This window comes from Trematomus bernacchii, unplaced genomic scaffold, assembly GCF_902827165.1.
Source record: "Trematomus bernacchii unplaced genomic scaffold, fTreBer1.1, whole genome shotgun sequence".
In the NCBI taxonomy this organism is placed as follows: Eukaryota; Metazoa; Chordata; class Actinopteri; order Perciformes; family Nototheniidae; genus Trematomus; species Trematomus bernacchii.
This window is the reverse complement of record NW_022987648.1, coordinates 9,883,929-9,905,833: the sequence shown is the minus strand read 5'-3', so window position 1 is coordinate 9,905,833 and position 21,905 is coordinate 9,883,929. Positions and strand designations below refer to the sequence as shown.

The 21,905-nt window shown below is 43.2% G+C and overlaps 1 protein-coding gene across 3 annotated transcripts in view; it reads right to left on the bottom strand.

The window, feature by feature from the left end:
- Nucleotides 1-21,905, bottom strand: part of LOC117485939 (histone deacetylase 4-like) — a 164,002-nt gene that overhangs the window by 85,855 nt on the left and 56,242 nt on the right. For all 3 annotated transcript variants that reach the window (XM_034134645.1, XM_034134647.1, XM_034134646.1), the window contains one exon: nt 10,791-10,852. In XM_034134645.1, the coding sequence (XP_033990536.1) occupies nt 10,791-10,848 (58 nt within the window). In that variant the 5' untranslated portion in view covers nt 10,849-10,852. The remainder of the gene's footprint in view (nt 1-10,790; nt 10,853-21,905) is intronic.

Here is a 21,905-nt window from a genome sequence, read left to right as displayed (position 1 = left end):
GATGGCTGTGTCCCCGCACCCTCTCCCAGCTAAGTTGTCCTGATTGCTGTCTTGTTTATTGTTTGGCTTAGACTTTCTGGTGACGACAGTTTTCCCCTTCCTCTCCCATAAAGTTGCCCTTATTGAGAGGGTTTCATCCCTCCCAATATTATATTATGCGCTAGCGTGCAGCCGGTTGGCCGACAGTTTTAAGCACTGGCCACGGTTACTTTCGTAACTACGGTTCTAAGCTGTGTAAGGACTGGCCATAGTTACTACTGTAACAACGGTTTTATGCCGTGTAAGCACTGGCCATGGCTAATTATCTGGTCTTAACATTGTGTTATTTGACTTGGTCTCGCTTGATTGTTAGCAGCAGCCGCTTGGCTAACATCTTGCGTGCTCTGTTGAGCTTCATTACTTAACTCAGCTGGTAAAGGCAGTGCTCTCGCTCCAGCTCCCGGTACGTATGGTTTTGATTGTTAGCAGCAGTCGCTTGGCTAACATCCTGTACTGTTAAGCTTCATTATTTAACTCAGCTGGTAAAGGCAGTGTGCTCGCTCCCGCTCCCAGTAACGTATTGTTTTGATTGTTAGCAGCAGCCGCTTGGGAAACATCTTGCATGCTCTGTTGAGCTCATTGTTTAACTCAACCAGTGAAGGCAGTGTTTTCGCCCCCACTCCTGGTAGACGTGTTGCTTGACTCTCAGCAGCAGCCGCCTGGCTAGGCTGCCCTGTTAAGTTTCTTTATTTGATCCAGCTAGGTGAAGGCAGTGCTCTTGCTCCCGCTCCCTCTGCTGGTAACGTGGGTGTAGGACATTTACATCCCTCTTTGTGTTCGGCGAGTAGGAGCATTGTTCTACTCTTTCCGTTCAGCAGGTAGCTGGTGAAGGCTGTGTTCTCGCACCCGCTCCCGGTTACGCTGCATCTGGCATTCGTTATTAACTCAACCAGTGAAGGCAGTGTTCTCGCCCCCGCTCCTGGTAGACGCGTTGCTGATTCTTAGCAGCAGCCACCTGGCTAAAACTGCCCTGTTAAACTTCTTTATTTTATCCAGCTAGGTGAAGGCAGTGCTCTCGCTCCCGCTCCCTCTGCTGGTAACGTGGGTGTAGTTAAATCCCTCTTTGTGTTCGGCGAGTAGGAGCATTGCTCTACTTTTTCCGTTCAGCAGGTAGCTGGTGAAGGCTGTGTTCTCGCACCCGCTCCCGGCTACACTGCATCTGGCTACCTACAGAATGGCTCATTCATGTAGCGCCTGTATGGCTTCTCTTGAGCCCGAGGACGACCATGACCGCTGCCCCTCTTGCCTTGGCCTCGAGCATTCGAGGGAGGGTCTCACGGAAAGCGCCTGCATGAACTGTAGCTTCATGCCTCGGGCGCTCAGGGTGGCTAGAGTCGCAGAGGTGGAGCTTCTGGCAGCAGCCAATGGACACCTCTCCTCGTCACAACTTCCTCCAGCTCAGTCTGGCCGTTCCCGGCGACTTGATGGAGTGATGGCTATGGGTTTCACCCCCCAGGTAGAGGACTAGAAACAGGCTGTCCTCTAAGGTGGATCGGTTAGCTGCCATCATGGAGCGGATGAGGTCGCTCCTCTTGGCCCTTCAGCCAGGGGCCGGTGTGGGGGCTACTAGCTTGCCACCTGGCCCTCCTTCGGTTGCCGCACCTCTGCTTGAGGATGCCATGTCACTAGCGGCTTCGGCTAAACCTCTTCTATGAAGGGGTGGAGGACGGGGCCCCGCTCACCCCCGAGGAGGCTTTCCACTACTCTGCTCAGAGCTCTCTGCAGGGCATGGAGGACGCCTCCATGGCGGCCACTAGTCGTGCGGCCCTGGCTTGCAGGCCGACTCGGCTCAGGCTAGCGCCTTCTTCAGGCATAACCCTGCCCCTGCCACTCCCAGCAGGCCCAGAGGCCCCTCTAGCAGCCGCACTCAGCCACCAGCTTACAGTGGTGGTCTGCGGAGGTCCCAGCGGCCCACTCATCCGCCCGGGAGGCGGCCTTCTAGGCTGCTTCGTGCCTCAGAGCCTTACCGGAGCCCCCTGAGTCGGGGGGCTAGGCCCCGAAGTATCGGGGCCTGTCGTCGGCTGCTTTCCCAGCAGCAGCTCAGTTACTGGGCTGTCTGTACTTCCGACCTTTGGGTGGTTTTCACCTTAACCCAGGGGTACGAACTGCAGTTCCGGCAAAATGTCAAAATGACAGTTGTCAGCGATCCGGCAGAGGCTTTAGCTCTGGCCCAAGAGTTGTCCGTCCTCTTGGCCAAGGGCGCAATCGAGCCAGTAGACCCTCTGCTCAGCGGGGGGTCCTACTCGGCGTACTTTCTCGTGAGCAAGAAAGTCATCGGATTTCGCCTGATCTTGGATCTCAGAGGAATCAACAGATTCCTGAAGATGCTGCCATTCTATATGCTGACCACAGCACATGCAGAGGGGGGGTGGTTCGCAACCGTGGACTTGAGGGATGCCTACTTCCACGTGCCGGTTGCATCTCACCACAAGAAGTTCTCGAAGTTTGCCTTTCAGGGCCGACACTACCAGTTCCGGGTGCTTCCCTTTGGTCTCTCCCTCTCTCCAAGAGTGTTCATCAGGGTTGTGGCTGCAGCTCTCACACCCCTGCAGGCGCAGGGCGCGAAGGTCCTGCCGTATTTAGACGGCTGGCTGCTCTGCGCGCCATCCCGGTCTCAAGTGGCCCAGGATACGGCGTGCCTCTTATCTCACGTAGCCCGGTTGGGCCTAACAGTGAGCACCGGGAATAGTTGCCTGGACCCTTCCCAACAGGTCACTTACCTGGGGATGGTCCTAGACTCGGTCCCCATGAGGGCCTACCTGACACCTCGTCGTGTGGACGACATTTCCCACCTTCTTCCCATCTTCAGGCCGGGCAAGAAGGTGCCTTATATTCAGTTCCTCCGGCCCTTGGGCAGGATGACGGCTGCTTCAGCCGTTGTGCCCCTAGGCCTGCTCTTGTTGCGCCCCATGCAGATGGGGCTGAACAGCCTTCACTTGGACTCCAAGTGGCACAGGCACAGGAAAGCCAGGGTGTCGCAGCAGTGCCTCCACTCTCTGTCACGCTGGAGGGACAGGGCCTATCTTCTGATGGACGTGCCCATGGGCGCCATCCCATCCCGCCGGGAGACTGTCACCGTAGGTGCATGTCTCTCAGGGTGGGGTGCAGTGCGGCAGGGCAGGACTGTCCAGGGTCAGTGGTCTGCCCAGGAGGGTGCACGCCATGTCAATGTGCTAGAGCTTTGGGCTGTGCAGCTTGCACTCACGCACTTTCTACCCCAACTGGGGGGCAAGCATGTGCTTGTTCCTTGGGACAACATGTACACTGTTGCCCAGACAGCAGTCCCTTCTAGATAGTGGACGTTCTCACTCCACTCTGAGAGTTTAGGTGGCTGCTATTTCTGCCTGACATGTTCGGGTCGACGGCGCCACAGGGGGGTGCCACAGGTCGGTGTCCCTCTACCTGAGAGGGGCTTTACGGCAGCGTCCCCCCTAGCACCCCGAGGGATCCGGCCTGGGACCTGCCCCTGCTGCCCTATCATCTTCTCCCTTCGAGCCCCTGGCCCAGGTGGGGCTTAAGTGGCTGTCCACGAAGGCAGCATTTCTGCTTGCCATAGCCTCAGGGAAGCGAGTTGGGGAGTTCCATGCCCTCTCCGTAGGCGATACATGCCCGAGGTGGGACTCTCAGGTGTTGCCCTTTGGGCAAATGTGGCAGCCTGTCCAGCTGGCACGCTTTGACATTCAGGAGAACGGCATGTCGGAGTTGCTTTGCCCTGTGGGTGCCCTAAGGGCGCGTATATCGATGCTACTGCCTGTATACGGCAGTCGGAGCAGCTCTTCGTTTGCCATGGCGGCACTAAAAGAGGTTTGGCCCTCTAAACAGCGGCTGCCCCACTGGGTTGTCGATACCATCTCACATGCCTATGGGGCCAGTGGCCGCCTCCTGCCAGCAGGGCTGAGATGCCACTCAACAAGGAGCATCTCAACATCTTGGGCTGCCCCGAGAGAGGTGCCCCTGGAGACCATCTGCGCAACAGCGTCGTGAGCGTCTTCTGGCACATTCTCCAGGTTTTATCGGGCTAATGTCGCCACCCATCTTTGGGCGTGGTCCTTTTGCCGAGCTCCGCTGCTTCCAGTAGTGAGCAAGGGCTTGGATTCTTTATGACATTGTTGGTATAAGTCATCCAGTGCTAAGCACCGCCTCTGTCAGTAGGGATGAAATAGAACGATAGTTACGTCTGTAACTACGGTTCTATGAGTCCCGGATGACAGCCAGAGTATCTTGTCACTCAGAATTCTTGTGTGCTCGCGAGAAGATTCTGGGAACAGATCCTCTGACGACACGGTGTCACAGGTGACTTTGTTGTTATTTGGTACTCGAGCTGCGCATGCACGCGATGGACATATCCAGTGCTAAGCACCGCCTCTGGCGGTCATCCGGGACTCATAGAACCGTAGTTACAGACGAAACTATCGTTGTCCATTTCCATTTTTATTTAAAAAGGAGGTTCACTTTTTTGAAAGGGTAAGATGTAATATAAAAGAGAAATCAAAATACTGATTCTAGGAGGTTAGATAAAGCAAAGTGTGGGAGATTATATTACAGTTCATCAAAAGTTCAAGAAAACCGTTTGGAAAGATCCCTTGGGCGATAACTTTGAGATGGTTTTGTGTGTGTCTTGTGTGTGTGTTTTTGTGTGTAGAGCAGAAAAGAAGCAGCTGCCCACCGACTCCTGCCTACACCAAACTGGCACCAGGCAGAGGAATCCATGCCAGGTCAGGGAGTGTGTGGGGGTGGTAGGGGGCTTTTGGGGCCCATCTGGGGAACTGGCACCGGGGCCCAAGGGCTTGTGTAGGCCCCCTGGTGAGCATGTGTATAGTAAACAGGTTGTCTTTCGTTAGGGAAAAGTGGTATGTCAAGCAGGTACTGATTGTGTCTGTCATTGGGACTTTATTCAGAAGGTTATGGTGTTTCAATCTTGAATTGAGACTACATCTGATAGAAAGTAAAAAACTGGATTATGACAGGCACTGAGAATCAAACGCAATAAACGCCAAGCAGTGTTTGTACTTAAAATATTCTCAATTAGTAGGTAAGAGTAAAGCAGACTAAAGAGAATTTGTTAAAGTTATTTTTGGGAATTTATGCGTAAACAGCACAATATAGGGATTGGTATCGGCCAAATTTGGAATTCCGCATCAGTTTGGAAATTTGAATCCATAATTCTGTTATGATAATCCATGCTTAATGCTTCATTTTAACTATGTTGAAAAATAAGAACTTGACACACATTTGAAGACAAAATATGATTGTTAAAGAACTTGACTCAAGGGACACTACGTTTTCTGAGCGGGAATATTTTTAGCAGTAACGACACCGTTAGTGTTTTGATTCTCCAAAACCTGATTCCATTTCCCTCAAAGTTAAGGTAAGTAGTTTACAACAAAGTATCACTATGATGTTGGTTGTTACAGAGGCTGTGACAAATAAGAATTTAGATGATATTGTTCTGTCTGCATAAACATTTCTTTTTCACAAAGATGTTATGCATATGGTGAATAAAAAAAATAAAAATTCAATTTGGTTTTCGCCACATTCTGGCAAATTCACAGTCAGTGACAATAAAGTTGGTTTATATCAAATTGTGTGCCTGCCAAACTCCCCAAATCCTTGTGTTGAGCATGTTTCCTTACATTACCAGAGCAAACACATATATTTAAAATGTCAGGATTAAGGTCAAGCTTTCAGACGCACACAAACACACGGGCATGCAAACCCCATGTTCCTGTGAGGGGGGGGGGGGGGGGGGGGGCAGCGGGGGTCTGGCCGGCAGACAAGTGTCTCTGCGCGGTCATGGTGACCTACAGACGGCTGTCCTCTGGAACACACCTCGCCCCATTCAGCTGCTTTTCCACTCGCTTCTCTTCATGTTTTCCATCTGTTATCTTTAAATGCACTCAATACTTGTGATGCTATTGTGGACGTGGACTAGAATCACATTTTCAAGCAACATGATTAATCAATGGCTGAGCTGAATATAATTATTTTTCACATCTGAACTTCTATTGAGGTTTATCAAATTAAGCTTTGAATGTTAGATGTCATTGTCCTAGAAAGGTAATAAAGAACTCCTTGAACAAAGTCTTAAATTTGATTAAATCATTCTTTGGATATGGTTTAGCTAGCGTCTTAAATTAATAAAATCATCACTGAGTCCCTTTTATTCTGTGCGGCAAGTAGGAGCAAACAATTTGTTTTGATCGCAACAAAAATGCTCAACTTTTGGACATGGTATCAGAAATGAACAACTTTTGGACATTACGGGGAAAGTCTTGTTCACTACTTCAGAGTCGGAAACAATCCTAGGCAGAAACCTGATTCTAATCCTACAAATAGTATAGTAATACTACTAATATTAGAGTAGCCTACTCTGTCTGAAATGTCTGAAACTCTGCAGAAATACAGGCTTTACACTAAAGTGGCAGACAGGTGCTAAAGCGTTACTATGGCCCAAACAATTCAGAGCGAGAAACACGCTGCACTTTCAAAAACGAGGCAAAAAAAACTTGTTTTGCATCTTTTTTGAATGTGCAGTCTCATAATGGAGATGTTTTGGGCCGTTTTAACAAGTTTGCACCTGTCGGCCGCGTAGAATGCTGATTTAGAATGAGTGTTCAACGTTATGAATCAAGCAACTATTCTGTAGAGCCCTAGTTGAAATTCAAGATGGAGATGTCTGCAAATCCTCACCTGCATGAGAAAAATGTAACTTATAAAGTGGCCACTGAGTGTACAGTCTAGCTTAAGATTCAGACTGAACATGTGAAATCAGAGGCCAAGTGAGCACAGAAATAGAAATCACATGTAGAGAACTGAGAGAGCAGACGGGAGTTGAGTGCAAGAGAGAGGGATGTGATGAGTGTTAGAGTGAGAGAAAGAGAAATTCAGAGAGTGAATTAGGCATAATCCAAAAATACGTTTCCCTCCACTTTTAGCGACTTCCTTTCCAGAGTTTTGAAATGGTAATGAGTCTGCTGGTATTTGCATAATGTGCCTTTCCTCATCCCCCTTTTTTCCTAGGCTCTCTTCTCTTCAAATTGCTCTTCTCCTCCTCTATCCCTTTAACGGCACCCACCTCCCCCCTCCACCACTACCCATCCATTCATTCATTGCATTTATTTTACCTACACCTCCCTCTCTCAGGTTCTTAAGTGCTCATGGATAATTGACAACTCTAAATAAAGATAGGATGTTCAGTCAGGAAAACAGAAGGCAGCCAACAGGTCTGCCACTTCCTGTGTTAACAGCTCTCCACTCCAATCCCTTGCCGCCTCGTGTTCTGCAAAGCCTTAATATCAGCGCTTTGCAGACAGAAAGTGGACGTGCGCACAAAGCATTAAGGCTAAAAAAGTAAAAAAAGACGTTTGTCACGTTTCTTGGCGATTGCCGACGGCGCACACTGATGAAAGAAGCCGTGGATAGAATAGCAAAACCACTTCTGGTCTACATTATCTGACACTTCATTTCCCATCCTCTTCTCCCAATTTGTCTCCCTCCTTCCTCATCACTTCTCTCACCTTCCCCTCCCTCCTCCTCCTCACTCCCTGCAGTGTCTGTGCTCTGACAGTTATGTGTGAGTGGAGCGTGGGCTGCTGCTAATTTGTGCAGAGTGGGAGAAAGCTGTTTTGGCTCGGGGAGAAAAGAGCTGAGTTTAGGCTTAATGCTGGGATGGATGGACAGACGTGGCAAACACACACAGACACCAACACACACACACACACACACACACACACACACACGCATCGATAAATGTTTGTCGTTCATTTACTCCCACTCTCCTAATGTCACGAGTGCATTCACAGATACAAACAGATGCTCAAACCCACATTGACATCAAGTGTGGAGGTGACTCCTAAAAGGTGCTGTCTCTTAAAGAACCTCCTCCTGCCCAACCTGTCATCCTGCTTAATATGCACCCAAAGCTGTCACCACCATCATCATCATCCTCCTCTCTTCCTAGTTTGATTCCGATTGATCAGCTACTTTAGAACGAAAATGCACTTTAAGGTTACCAGCCTTTATTTGTTGCCGTATCACTTTCTGTGTTTAAATGCACTTCACAATATAGGACAAACAGAACCATGCTCACAGGAAGTGTTGTTGTTGCTCTTGGCACCCGGTTAATTAATTCTAACACATCTCACAAATGTGTTAATGGAGCATTGTACTGTTCTTATTCCAATAAAATGCTGTTGTCCTTTTTTTGGCAGGCATTTGTAGCATTTAGTTATTATTAGGGCTGTAGCAAACTCTAAATGATTAAAGTCGTATTTAATGAGTCCAGTGATATGACTGTACACAGTGACGAGCTAGTTCATTGAACTCAACTTGAGTCATACTAAATTGCAACCTAGACGCTAGGGCTGTGCAATTCATCGCAATTACGATTTTGGCCCGCCACAATTAAGAAAACAACATAATCGAAAAAAACAATTATTTTGCTTTGCTAGGTTGTGACAGTGCACTGCAACATATTTGATCTAATTTATTTTGGTCTCATTTATTTGTATTTATCATATTTACATATGTTTAGTAGCTTGTGGAAGTGCGCTCCAAAATATTTGTTGATCTTGTTTATTGGTATTTATTATTTTGATATTATTTATTTAAATGTATCATTTATTTTTGTATTGGTTTTTCAGTTGAATTATACGTTCAGGGTAATCAACAGTTAAAAAGATACTGTTCAAATTATTATTTGTATTTGTTTTAAAGTTCAATAAATGGATTTTTTCAAAGTCAATGAATAATCGTATTTAATAATCGTGATATCAATTATTGACCCAAATAATCGTGATTATGATTTTTGCCATAATCGCACAGCCCTACTAGACGCCTTGGCTTTCACTATACTGCACATTGGGAAAATGCATGTGAAGTTTTTTTATGGGACATGGAACTTTTGACGATAATCATTTTGAATACATTAATGTCATGTCAATGATATATGTACAGCGCTTCAGAAATCATTTCTGTTCACCTACACTTTTATATTTAGTCAAAATCATTTGCCAAAAATTAGAAAAACAACCATTTAACAGAATAAAAAATACATGACAGATTATGAAATAATTTTTCTATTTTGATTTTTGACAATCATGTAGTGAAAATCTGATATTGTGTAAGTACTGGTGCAAATTCTACTTGAAAAACTGTTAATACAATTTGTCCATACTGCTTTTGATCATTGTAATGATATATGATACTGTAGGGATATTTGATCACTTTGACGAGTGAGTCACCGTATACATTTGAACAAAAATCCATTCTATTGAATAACCAGTCCTACTTATAGTACAATATTTCTCTCAATATTAATGTTATTTGTTAATATGTTTATGAAATGCCAGATGCATTCACGTGTAAAACCCTAAAATGCTCCTCGTGAACATACAATAGCATTAACAGATTTAATTGACAATAAATCAGATAGAACCCAAATCATTCCAAGCACATTACACATCCTGCATATGTTCCAATGTGTTATATGTGTGCAAACGTTGGTCTGTGTGTTTGTGCAGTGTGTCACTGAAGCACTGAAACATGCTATTAGCAGGCTAAGACTCCAGGCCTTGGCAACCATATCAGTGACATCAGTGCTGCATCAGCATTGCATCCCGCCACATGGGACAAACATACCGCTTGTGGGTTGATGACATGCTGATGTGGCGTGATCATCCCTCGTTCCTGTCAAACAAGAGCGTTGAAAGTCCCAACAAATGTCTCCTTTGCACGTGCACTTTTTCGTGGGCGCTGCTGGCATGTGCGGTGCGAATGCTAAAAAGGAGCCGGCCACTGAATAATACATTGCCATGTACTAAAAACAATGTGCGACGTCAGCTGGTGGACATGATTGCATGTTCGGGAGTAAATAATAAGTTTGCTCATAAACAGACACTGACGGGGTGTGTTCTTGAGCTGTACATTAGTCAGCTAAGGCGACCGCGCTATCACCAAATCCCCAATTGAGCATTGATGTTCTGTAATTAGCCGTTGTGCATCACGCAGCAGTAAACCAAAGACATGACTGCATCGATCACTCAGAGTCCTCAGGAAAACTCTCACTCAGAGCTGAGTAGGGAAGCTACAGACTTTAGTACTGGTAAAGATACTGTAGAGTGGCGCAGTAATTGGACCAAAACCCAGAAATGAGTTGGCATGTTAGCACTTCTGGGTTCCCTCATCTCAAGGTCAATGTTACTTTTAGTAAGGATTTTCACGTTTTGTTCTAAAACATAAAATACATCAAAATACCCAACTTGTGACTGTGGTCTGTGGTTAACCACGGCATACAAGATCTTCAAGTTTTGTTCTAGGACATAAATGGTCAATACCCCGCTGTCTTAAGGGACAAAATGAGTTTACCCTACATCCTGTTGAACATTAGCCAGCTTTAGCTTAGATATTGACGTGAAGTTATGTTAGCTGTTTATTTCTTGTGATTGCATTAGCACTTCAACTGTTATAAAACTGTTGTTAAAATATGTAGCTATTAAAAACATGTGTTTGCCTTAAACCTTATTTTCTGGAATATTCCAAAATCAAATGGAAAAATTCCACTGCTTTTTGTCGAGAGCTCTTGCGGTGATAACTTCCGGGTCGGCCTACGGAAATACATCATCACTGACCCACTTTATACCAGACCGAAATAAGTCAAGCTGATCCAATTTACAACATGTAAAATCTAAGTAAAGTCAGTTCAAATGCAGTTGACACCTAGCAATACAAACACACACACACAGATTTCGTACCAAATGGTTGAGTGCTCCTGGTTTTAGAAGTTCCACAGGCTGCTCGTTGCTGGTCCATCCACCTGTCAGAGGAGAAAAGGGAGAGTTAAAGATGGTGCTCAGTACAGTAGAAAGACCTGAGCTGAATAGATTTCAAACCATCAACATTTGTGTCCTGCTCAAAGGTAAGAGAGGTATGGATTTATATAGAGGCTAATAGAGGGTGAGTGGGGACAAAATAGAAAGTGACCAGTTCAAAGCAGATGTGAACAGAAATACGTCTTTTTAAGAAAGTTGGAGAGGAAAAGAGAAAGAGAAATTACATACAGACAAATCCACGGTGGCTCAGTTTATAAACATTTAAACCTTGAAAAGTGGCTTACTGAAATACATCTCGAAATATTTCATAATGATGTCATGACTATGCAGACTTATTTCATCTATCTTTTGGATTTGCATGTGGGTAGTTATGAAATTAGTATTACAAAACCCCTGTAAATGGTCAAATCGGATAAAAAGATATGTATAACTAAAAAAGAAAAGTCATAGTCCTACTTTAGAGTGACAAGCATTTCGTTTTTGTAACAATGCTTTCTTTCTTCAGTTGTCTCAGAGACATGTCTTCTTACAAATGAAGATAGTTGCTTTTGTTGATAAGTGCAGTGATGTACAACTTAAATTCCTAAAGGACTTTTCTTTGATAGTCCAACCAGGAAACATACTTATCTAATATAATATTCTATAATCTGCTCTTCTTACATTCCCAGTCCTCTGCACTACTTGTTTTATCAAGTCAGATGTTCTTCTTGCATCAAAGCAACTCCATTAACATCAACAATCATTCAAACAAGATTTAGAGAATGCTTCATTTAACATAAAATGACGAGTTAATTTAACAAAAAAACGCCAACGGAGTATAGTATGACGCATTGAGAAGCCAAGCCTTCAAACTAATTGAATAATCGTCTTTTCAGAGAGAAGATACAGACCCGCGGTATATCTGTGCTACCTTGAACTACTATAACAAAGGTGATATAATATAGTCTTTCATGGCTTGATCTGACCTTGGTTTGGTGTGGACAGTTGGGTAAAAGAACATTTTTTTCTGTGTGTGTGGGCTCTGTGCTCCTGCACATTGGGATTGAATAGACATAAGAAAAGAAGGCAGTGCTGACCTTCAGCTTTTATATCAGGTTGTTAATATCCACATCAGATTGAAAGAAAGAGTTCGTACGGGAAGTTTGAGGTGTAGAAAGACAAGTAACAACAATGTTAATACATGCATCACATTTCTTCTCTCATGTATGTTTAGTAGTCAATAGAGGGTTTTTTGTAGGCTGACTCGGAAGTAAGCATTGCCCCAGCTCCCTTAACTCAAAGCGATTGGATATTTCCATTGGACAATGATAGAAAATACGATCTATGGCAAACATACATTTATAATACTTAAAACTATTGTTTTCAAATGGATAGTTTCATCGTATTAACAGAACTTTTATAATACGTAAAGCCTAAATTATAATCGTCAAAAGTAAATAGCCAAGATTTGGCTATAAACATCACCGTCTTTTTTCCAACATTGCTTCCAACTTAAGGCGGACTTGTGTTTGGCGTGGGTTACGTTGGCATGTAAGCCACTTCAAATCTGCTTGCCGCCAACGGAGCCCCGTGCCCCGCCTGAAATTCAAGGTGTTTTTTTTTTTTTTTTTTTATTAAAAAACTATATATATATATAGCACCAAATTGCAACTGAAGTAATCTATGGTCACTTTTCACATTGAACATGTGCCCTTTTATTAAATAAACTAAACGCCTATGTTATTTATCCAATGTATGTGCATGTTTCATGTTCACATTCTCCCTCCGCTCCGTTTCTGAAGGGCGGGGCCACACACACACACACACACACACACACACACACACACACCACCACACCACACACACACACCCACACACACACACACACAACACACACACATCACACACACACACACACACACACACACACACACACCACACACACAACACACACCACACACACACCACACACACACACACACAACCACACACACACACACACACACACACACACACACACACACACACACACAACACACACACACCACAACACACACACACACACACACACACACACACACACACACACACACACACACCACACACACACAACACACACACACACACCACACACACACACCCACACACACACACACACACACCACACCACACACACACACCCACACACACACACACACACAACCACACACACACACACACACACAGGAAAGGAGGAGAACAACAAAGTGTAAAGAAGTCAAACAAATCTGCATTATTGCCCCGAGCTCTGCTGTCTGCCCGTTTGTGTCCCCCCCCCCAGTTTCAAATTCGTTTATTATTATTTTTTAACCTCAAGCCGTTATCGAAAAAAAAAAAAAAATAAAAAAAAAAAATTCCGAGCACCCTGCCAAGGCAGTAAACCTAGGGGAAACACTGATCTGCATTACTCTAGATTTGTACTAGCGGGGTATATACTGATATCATTATGTAATAGTAACAAAATAAAAAAGGTAAAAATCTTGAATACTTGCGTCTGATTCCAGACCTTATTTCAGAAAACTCACCAAAACTTAATTATAAAGTTGTCTAAACAAAAGAGTCCAGAAGTACTATATGCTTACTCGTCTTCGGGTTATGGACTCATGTTTTTTTGTACATTTGTCAAATACCAATTCTAAAAAAACTTAAACGGCTGGTGCCTTTTCTAATTCTGCGCAAAATAGTTTGTTTGGCTGTGGCACCAACACTTAGAGTGAATGTGAATGTACTTTTTTATAAATGTTTATGTACAATGACGAGCTTGCATGATGCAGGTCTCTTATTATTCTAAGTGCTTTGTTGTTTTACATTTTTCACAATCTTGTATTCAAGAAAACAACAGAGTGGCTTAGTTGTTGAATGTTGAAGAAATCTAAGTTTCAAGGATAAATTCTGTGATTTATGGTCTTTAGCTACTTTTAACTGAATCATCAAGAATCAGTGCAGATATCCAACCCTAACAAGCGTGTGTGTGTGTGAACTCCCTTAAACATGCGTAAAGCTGAAAGTCAGCCCTTCATAGTCACTGTCTTTATTTTAAATCCAATGTGATGGAGTGCAGCCAACAACATAAAAAGATATCAGTGTCCTAATACTCTGTGACTGTACTGTACACACAGAGCAGACTATTATTAGCCTGCTGGTCTGATTCCTAAGAAACCCGCGAACATACATGTGAGAGTGTTGCCAAGGATACCATCATGTAGAAATTGTGGCTCTTGTGTGACAGGCAGCAGACAATCTTTGGCTTAGGTTTTATTATCTAGCTTTTTCCTGAATTCAAGTTCTTTTGTTGATCAAACTTGTAACTGCTCCCAACTGCTTCAGCCTACATCGGTTCATCCTCGTGATTGACAGCTGGTACAAATGGCGGGATCAGCAATGCTGCAATTATCAACGCTTTCATGAAGCAGACTTTTCTTTCACAGTCACATATTTCAAACTTTGCCTGTACTCAGTGGGTGTGACAGCATGCTGCCTTCTGAGATCGGTTAGGAACGTGGGCTCTACGAGCAAATATTTCCCAAGTTTAAAACCGATAAACAACTTTCTCAGAAGAGGCAACGCTTACAATTAAAGTATTCCACATGTAAACATCAGTATTCTCCATCGCCGAAATCAGAAATCGCAGAAATGGAAAATGTGAGAATGGGACCATGTGCTGTGTCACGCATGAACGAGCAGCCGCACATGACATACCCGCCGCAACACTCTGAATTTTTGTTTTTCTGGGTTGCTAGGCTCTATTTTCAGCCCAAGCAGACTGCTCCATGATTAATACATGATGGAGGGGAGGGGCGGAATTAAATATTCATAGCACGCGCACAAACACACCAAATGCATACTCTTGAATTTCATATTCTCGTAAAAGCCTGCTTTCCTTTGTTGCTTTAACATAATAGCTTTTTTTATTTTTCGCCAACACAGAAAACAGGTGGATGTTGAGGTGAGACCTAATGGAGACTTTCTCTAAGTCTAAGAGATGAAGAATATGACATTTTGACTATTGAGCTGTGTGTGTGTGTGTGTGTGTGTGTGTGTGTGTGTGTGTGTGTGTGTGTGTGTGTGTGGTGTGTGTGTGTGTGGTGTGTGTGTGTGTGTGTGTGGTGTGTGTGTGTGTGTGTGTGTGTGTGTGTGTGTGTGTGTGTGTGTGTGTGTGTGTGTGTGTGTGTGTGTGTGTGTGTGTGTGTGTGTGTGTGTGTGTGTGTGTGTCAGTAGGGTGGCGGTAGCAGATGGCAGAAAGATGACACCAGAGCTTTATAGGCGAGAGACAGGCCAAGCAATCATACACACAAAGGGAGAGTTGAAAGTGTAAGTGAGTGAGAGTGTTTTGCATCTTCCCTAATGGCCACCATCTTTATTTTATTTTATTTTGCCCTCCTTAAACCCTTGACGAGAACATGATAAATATGGAGTAGTTAAAAGAAAGAGAGCGTGTCAGATAAGCTGACTTGTAGACGTGTGTGCGGTAGATGTGTATATTTATCTCTATGTGTACAGGAGTGGTATCTCATGGAAAAGAAGCATGTTTATGGCGTGTCCACCCATGAATGTGCAGACTGTGACCTCTGATGCGTCGCGAGGAAGACAGGTCAAGAGCTCTCTGCCTTAACACACAATGATGAGAGAAAATCTCCATGGAAACCACGACAAACAAATATGCAGAGGGAGGAGGGAGGGAGTGAGACTCTTATGAGTACGGGAAAGGAGGAGTGTTCTTTTAAATGTAGTGTTGCTATTATTAACCCTAACACATCATCTTAAGGGTTTGTATGTCTTAATAATAATCTCCACAAGCCACTACATGCATGTGGTTCATAATAGTTTCCTGCTTAAGAGGCAGCAATTGAACCCCCAATGTTCCCTGGTGAAGCGTAGTTGATAACCTAATACATGCACAGGGCAAACATAACGTCGCAACACTTGAGTTCACATCCTGATATATTCATGCTTATTGGAATGGTTTATGGCCACATGTTTTATCTTTTGATAAATAAAATTACTATTCATATCCTAATATGCACTATTAGAAGTGACATGACAGAATAGATAAGTATATATACACTGTATAGACCTATTCTATTTTAGTTTGTGTTGATTTGTATGAGCTTTTAAATAAAAATGTTTTAATTGTATTTAGATTTTATTTCATAATATGTTTCTTTTACTTATGAGTTTGGTAAAGCAATTTGAAATGCTTTGACGTTGAAATGTACTATATTAAAAAAATGTGCCTTGCCTTGTTTTGATCTTATAGACGAGTACTCTTCACACCAATGCATGGAAAGCTTCAAACCCTAGTTGTATTTGTAACCAATTCTGATAAACCATTAATGTTTTCAGGCATTTATCTGAAATAAATCCAAACAAATGTAAGGATTTACTAAATCCTTATAAATTCACCATCTTTGGGTAATGGACTCAACCAAAGTAAGTACTCTATAAGTCTCCTGCATGTCTAAGTTACACGTCTAAACCCTTACAATCAGATGTTCTTGATGTATATATACACTGCAATTCATAGAGCTATGCTTCTTGTATGGATACAAATACAGGTTGGTTCCATTGGTCACTAAATAGAGTACATCTGGCGGTTTGTAAGTGAGGGTGTTTTATTCTGATTTACTCAGTGGAAATGGTGTCTCAATTCACTGTCCACTCTGAAGCAAACACTGGGCAACACATTTTTAAAGCACTCTTGTCAAAACAAGGCACTTCCATTTGGTCCAAACAACATTACTGTAGTATCAAACTTAGATGTAATAGTTGTCTTCTGTACAACTTTTATTTTTACAGCAGCATCAAGAGATACAGTTCAAGAGGGATGAGACCGGGGTTCAATAGCTCTTATGGCAGTTTCTGTGCTTTGACCTTTCACTCTGCTTGTGCTTTTACAAACTGGTCTGATGGAAAGAAGGGTACTTGAAATGGCTTGTATTTTTGCAGAGTGAAATCAAACCGTAACAAGAGCTGTTTTGCGCTAACAAGGGATTTGTCATTTTTCTTTGCCTATTTAGAACAAATGTTTTCTGTGCATCGTAAAATGCTGGTAGCAATATGTTATTATGCAAGTCAGCAATGTCCTGCGGGGCGTTATTTCTGTGCGGAGGTGTTCGCAGTACAATGGAGGACGGCGTTTCTCTGAGAGTCATGCGAACACTGATGAATAACTTAATGAGTTGACCTATGTGACCTCGGCCATATGCATGCCCCTCAGCAACAGTTCAGCATACTAAATCTCCCATGTGACATCTAGGAATACACGTGCAAATGGTCAGTAAAAATACATATACACCAAGTAAAAGAACATCCATGCCTCCAAGCCAAGGCAGGAAAGAGAGTTGAAGCATCATATCCAGAAACCCTGGATGTGCCGACAGACTTCCGTGTGGACAGACATACGTGATCGCCACATGGAAAAGGAAGAGACGGAATGCCAAGTTACCGCAACTGGCAAGAAGACAAGTTGGCTCAAAGGCTAGCAGGAAGCGGGAGTGGCTGCTTCAGTGGATACACAGACACCCGGTGTACAATGGTAAGGAGACCTCTCCGTGATGCAAGAGAAGATAGTACTCATGAGGATTCATTTAAACGCACTTCTGATACAGGACACAGTAATGGTGCCAAGTCACCTTGTTCTTGGCGGCCTTTACTTCCGTCTGACTTCCAATCAGCGCCGCATTGTGCCAGCCCCCAGCCAACCTGTCTGGTCCACTACAGCTCTACAGTCTGGAGTATTCTGAGCCCTCGATATCAGCCTCAGAGCTCTGCCACCCTCCACTCCATTTGCCAACTATGCCATCCTGTCTGCCGAGGCTCCACCAGAATTGCCCTTCTGCTAGAACCAAACTCCGAGCCAGTCGGAGAGTGTGCCAGCCGCGCCAACCTGTCACCGTCACTCTAAACCACAAGATAACCTGCTGCGAAGCCAACATATGAGGAGATTCATTCCAAAATGAGACGTCCATCATGTGATTGACGGCTAAAATAACTACTAAATACAACTTTATCGGATGCTTTTTTTTACTAACATGGCAGATTTCTACTGGAGAATTAAGTTTCATCTCCATAAACTTTGGAAATGACTTGTTTACATTATGATGGTCACTTAAAAGCTCCATTTCAAAATCTTAATAACTCACAAGCTTGAGAACAGGTCGCTCTAACCTCATTCTAGTAAAGGACTTCCTTTTGTTTGCCCTAGAACATCTTAACAATACTGGTAGGTGGCAGGCTGTAAAATATCTCACGCTGCCTTGCTAATAGCAACTACAAACCTGGCCTAATCGCTACACAAAGAGTCTGCACTGGAACCTAAGCAATGGTTAAACTTGGTAAAACACAAGTGCAATTGCAGACTACTGTAAGTTGCAGGCATATAACTTTTGATGTTATGTGACATAACTTTCACGGTTTGGAAAATGTAGTGCCAATATTATTTAATTAGAGATCCGTCACATTTGCATATAACCCTTTATATATATAGTCTACGGTAAACGTAGTAAAGAAAACTGAGGTCATTTATAAACAGTGACAGCATTACATTGAGTGTATTTATACCACAGATTTACAAAATTCCAGCAATGGTATATTAAAAATTATTTAAAAAAAGAGAATGTTATGAAACCAAGCTTGGGTTTGCTCAACAAGATTTAATATCTATGTAGAAACATGCAAACAGTGATATTTAATTTGAAAAGCTGAGCTGATATAACTTGTTCTGGTGCTTGGATTGTAATTTGTCTGAGTCTGTGTACAGGATTATACCCCTGTTTAACTTCTCCCCACCGCCCTGCTACAAACCACTTGTTGGTGTTGCGGCCATGTTTACCAACTACTCGGCACTTCCTCTGGGCATTTTAAACCTACAAGACAAACCACAGCCTTTGACTTTATTTTTACTGCTGGACCTTTTAGGTTTGTGCACCGTCTCTGTGTACTTCTGCCTGTGAGTGTACTGTTGTATGCACTGAGTAGGTATGAAGAGGACAAAGGAAGCCAATTTTGGTGTTTGTGGTATACAGTGCAGTAAACACAGTATGTGTTTGTGTATAGTTAGCGAGTACTTTCATACACACATCAATGCCATCGTAGACATAAAATCCATTAGGTCTTAGAAACATACAGACATGTTTAACTTATTGACCAAAATGTACTATAGTACTATTGAAAGTGAAATAAATCAAGCTATTATGGCATCTAACCAATCGACTTAGAGTATATCTCAGTCTTTTCCACAGTTCTTACTGTGATTTCCAGGATTAACATATTAGAAGTGCAACAAGTGAAAGAGCGACTTTTTTACTGATGTACATACACACAGAAACAAAAATGTTTCTTTTGTCAGCGGAATTACAAAAAACTAAAGCCAATTATCATGAAAATTGGTAAAAGGGTGAAGGTTGGGCCAAAGAAGAACCCATTACATTTTGGAGTGGATCTGAGTCACGGGGTGGATATTTGAATTATTTTTAGTTTCCGTTAACATTGCAAGATACTGTCCTAGGCGGAGGGCTGAGCTATACTACTGCCCTTTTAGTTACACTTGTTATCAAGTTAAATGGGACAATTTATCGCAGTATAGATTTTAGGTCAGATGGTCCAGCCCTTCCATCCATCACTCTCACCGAGCCCCACACACACAATAACTGTTCAGAAAGACAGGCCATGTGGTCTGACAGCAGGCAGGCAACACAAGGTAAACCCATAGGGAGACAGGAGATCCCTGTGATACCGAAGACGAGTAGTGTGTGTGTGTGTGTGTGTGTGTGTGTGTGTGTGTGTGTGTGTGTGTGTGTGTGTGTGTGATTTCACTGCTGAAAGGGCTGAACATGTACTCAAAGAGACAGAGACATCTGTAGAGGAGTGGAGGGGTCACTGCGTAGAGAGAAGGGGCTTTCTGTGCGTAAGAGCATTACACATGTGGACATCTCACGGTAGATTCCACTTACTGGTCACGCAATAGGTCACAAATATTGTAATTCATACGTATGCAGGTCTACAACGTATAAACATCACTCATGCAGAGTAGAGTTTATGAGTGTGCTCCGGGCTCAGCCTCTACAGTACAGAGGATGCAAATTCTCAGAAAACCAAGCACATCTGTAAAGAATACTTCTGATTTTACTTTGAATTTCCAGTCCACCTGCAGCATGGCTATTCCACTGAATGTAAGCACAAATTATCTTTCAACAGAGACAAACAAAAGTTCACCATGAAGACGCAAAAATGAAACAAGGGCTGGCTCCTCTTGGTTGATAGATTGAAGTCATCTAAGATTTCTTAAGTAATTTAGTCATTTAATTATTTCAATTTTCTTTTTTTTATGCTTAAAGACTCGTTCACAAGAAACATATTATCACATCTCTGGTAAACACAAGATTAACGGGGTTTTCTACCTCAGTTTTACAGATAAGTCAACTAAATCAAATAACGGATGAAAATGCTAAATCGTACGAGTGATGGTCAAATGATTTTAGTCGAGGACAGCCTCAGTGAAAATCCAAACATTTATTATAAGAGCATTAAAACGTAATGTTCCTGTTCGGGAAAGGGGTTCCAAAGTGTTTGTAAATTATTTTAGTTTCAGCTCTATTAAGCTCCTGTGAAGAAAAATATTTTCGAGATCTGTGTATGTATGGACCCTGTGCTTGGACTAAAGTCGTTTTTACAGACTATCATTTTTATGCCATTTTTACTTTATTAAACTTAAGATTGACAGAAAAGTCTCTCAAGATTGAGTTAGAGAACAGAAGGATAAAAAGGAATGGAAACCCTGAAGAAAAATAAATGAGAAGATATGCATGTAGATCATAAATATGTCCAATGTATGTATGTGATGATTATGAACTGATGACAAAGTTGAGATAGTCATAATGTCGCCTAACTTATTCCGTTCATCGAGATTTATCTTGCAGATAAAAACATGTGGATGTTTAAGAGAGAGTGAGGCAAATAAAGACTGGACACGACAAGCTAGTTACAACAGCAGGCTGAAAACCACTGCAGTTAATTACACCTTTTGTGTCTAACAGTCTGTTTTTACAAGAGCTGTGTTCACCCTGTGCGTTGCTGCCTGGAATATGGGTGTGATTCCCAGCACGTCCAGTCATGTTCAATCCTTATAAGTGTGTGTTGCAGCCACTGGCTTTGAGGATCACAGCGTGCGTGTATGTTCGAGGCCTGTGATTAGTTTGTGTGTGTGTGTGTGTGTGTGTGAGGGAAGGTAAACAGAAAGGGTCAAAGTTAAAAGTGCTAAAAGCTAAACTACTTTTTTTGTTTAATTGTTAAAGAGCTTAACGCAAGAAGCATTGCTTTATTTTCTCCATGTTATTTAAAGCTGTACCAGTTTTCTGGCCACATGGGGGCAGAAAAACCACTGATGCGGCTTTCACACCAGCGCTTTTCCCTTTCTAGCTCCGAGATAGAGCTTTTCTGGTTCAGCTCCGGTTTCCCTTTTCTGCTCCCGCTTTGTTTAGCCGGGATGGTGCTGCCGCTGCTGCGTCATGACGTCACCGTTTACATCGCTGATTTGCTCCCCAACGGCGCTCACAACAACAACAACAACAACGGGGGACTGCGTCGGGTCGATGATCGTGTTGCTTTTAATCATAAGAAGCCAGATTCAATTGAATAACAACTTCTCCAACCTTATACTTTTCTCCAGAGTGCCGTGGTTCATTGTTTATTAATGTGTTTCAGCGGCATTTACCGACCGCTGCAGTGCTGGCCGGCTGCTCTTCCACGGGAGTTTATTCTCCCGTTAGCTCCGGGTTAGCTCACACGGCTCTAAAGTATTCACTGTCTGACTGTCACACAAGCAGCTGATACATATCCCCAGTTCCCCTTAAGTGAATGTGTGTCAGTCTGAATTGACGCTGTTTGGCATCACAGCGCTGTTATGAAAGTTTCTCTGGTATAACATGGGTGATGTTAGCATAGCAACCGAAGCTAAACTGACTACTTGCTAAGCCGTTTTCTACAGGCACTTTTACCGGCGTATTTTTTCATTATGATTCT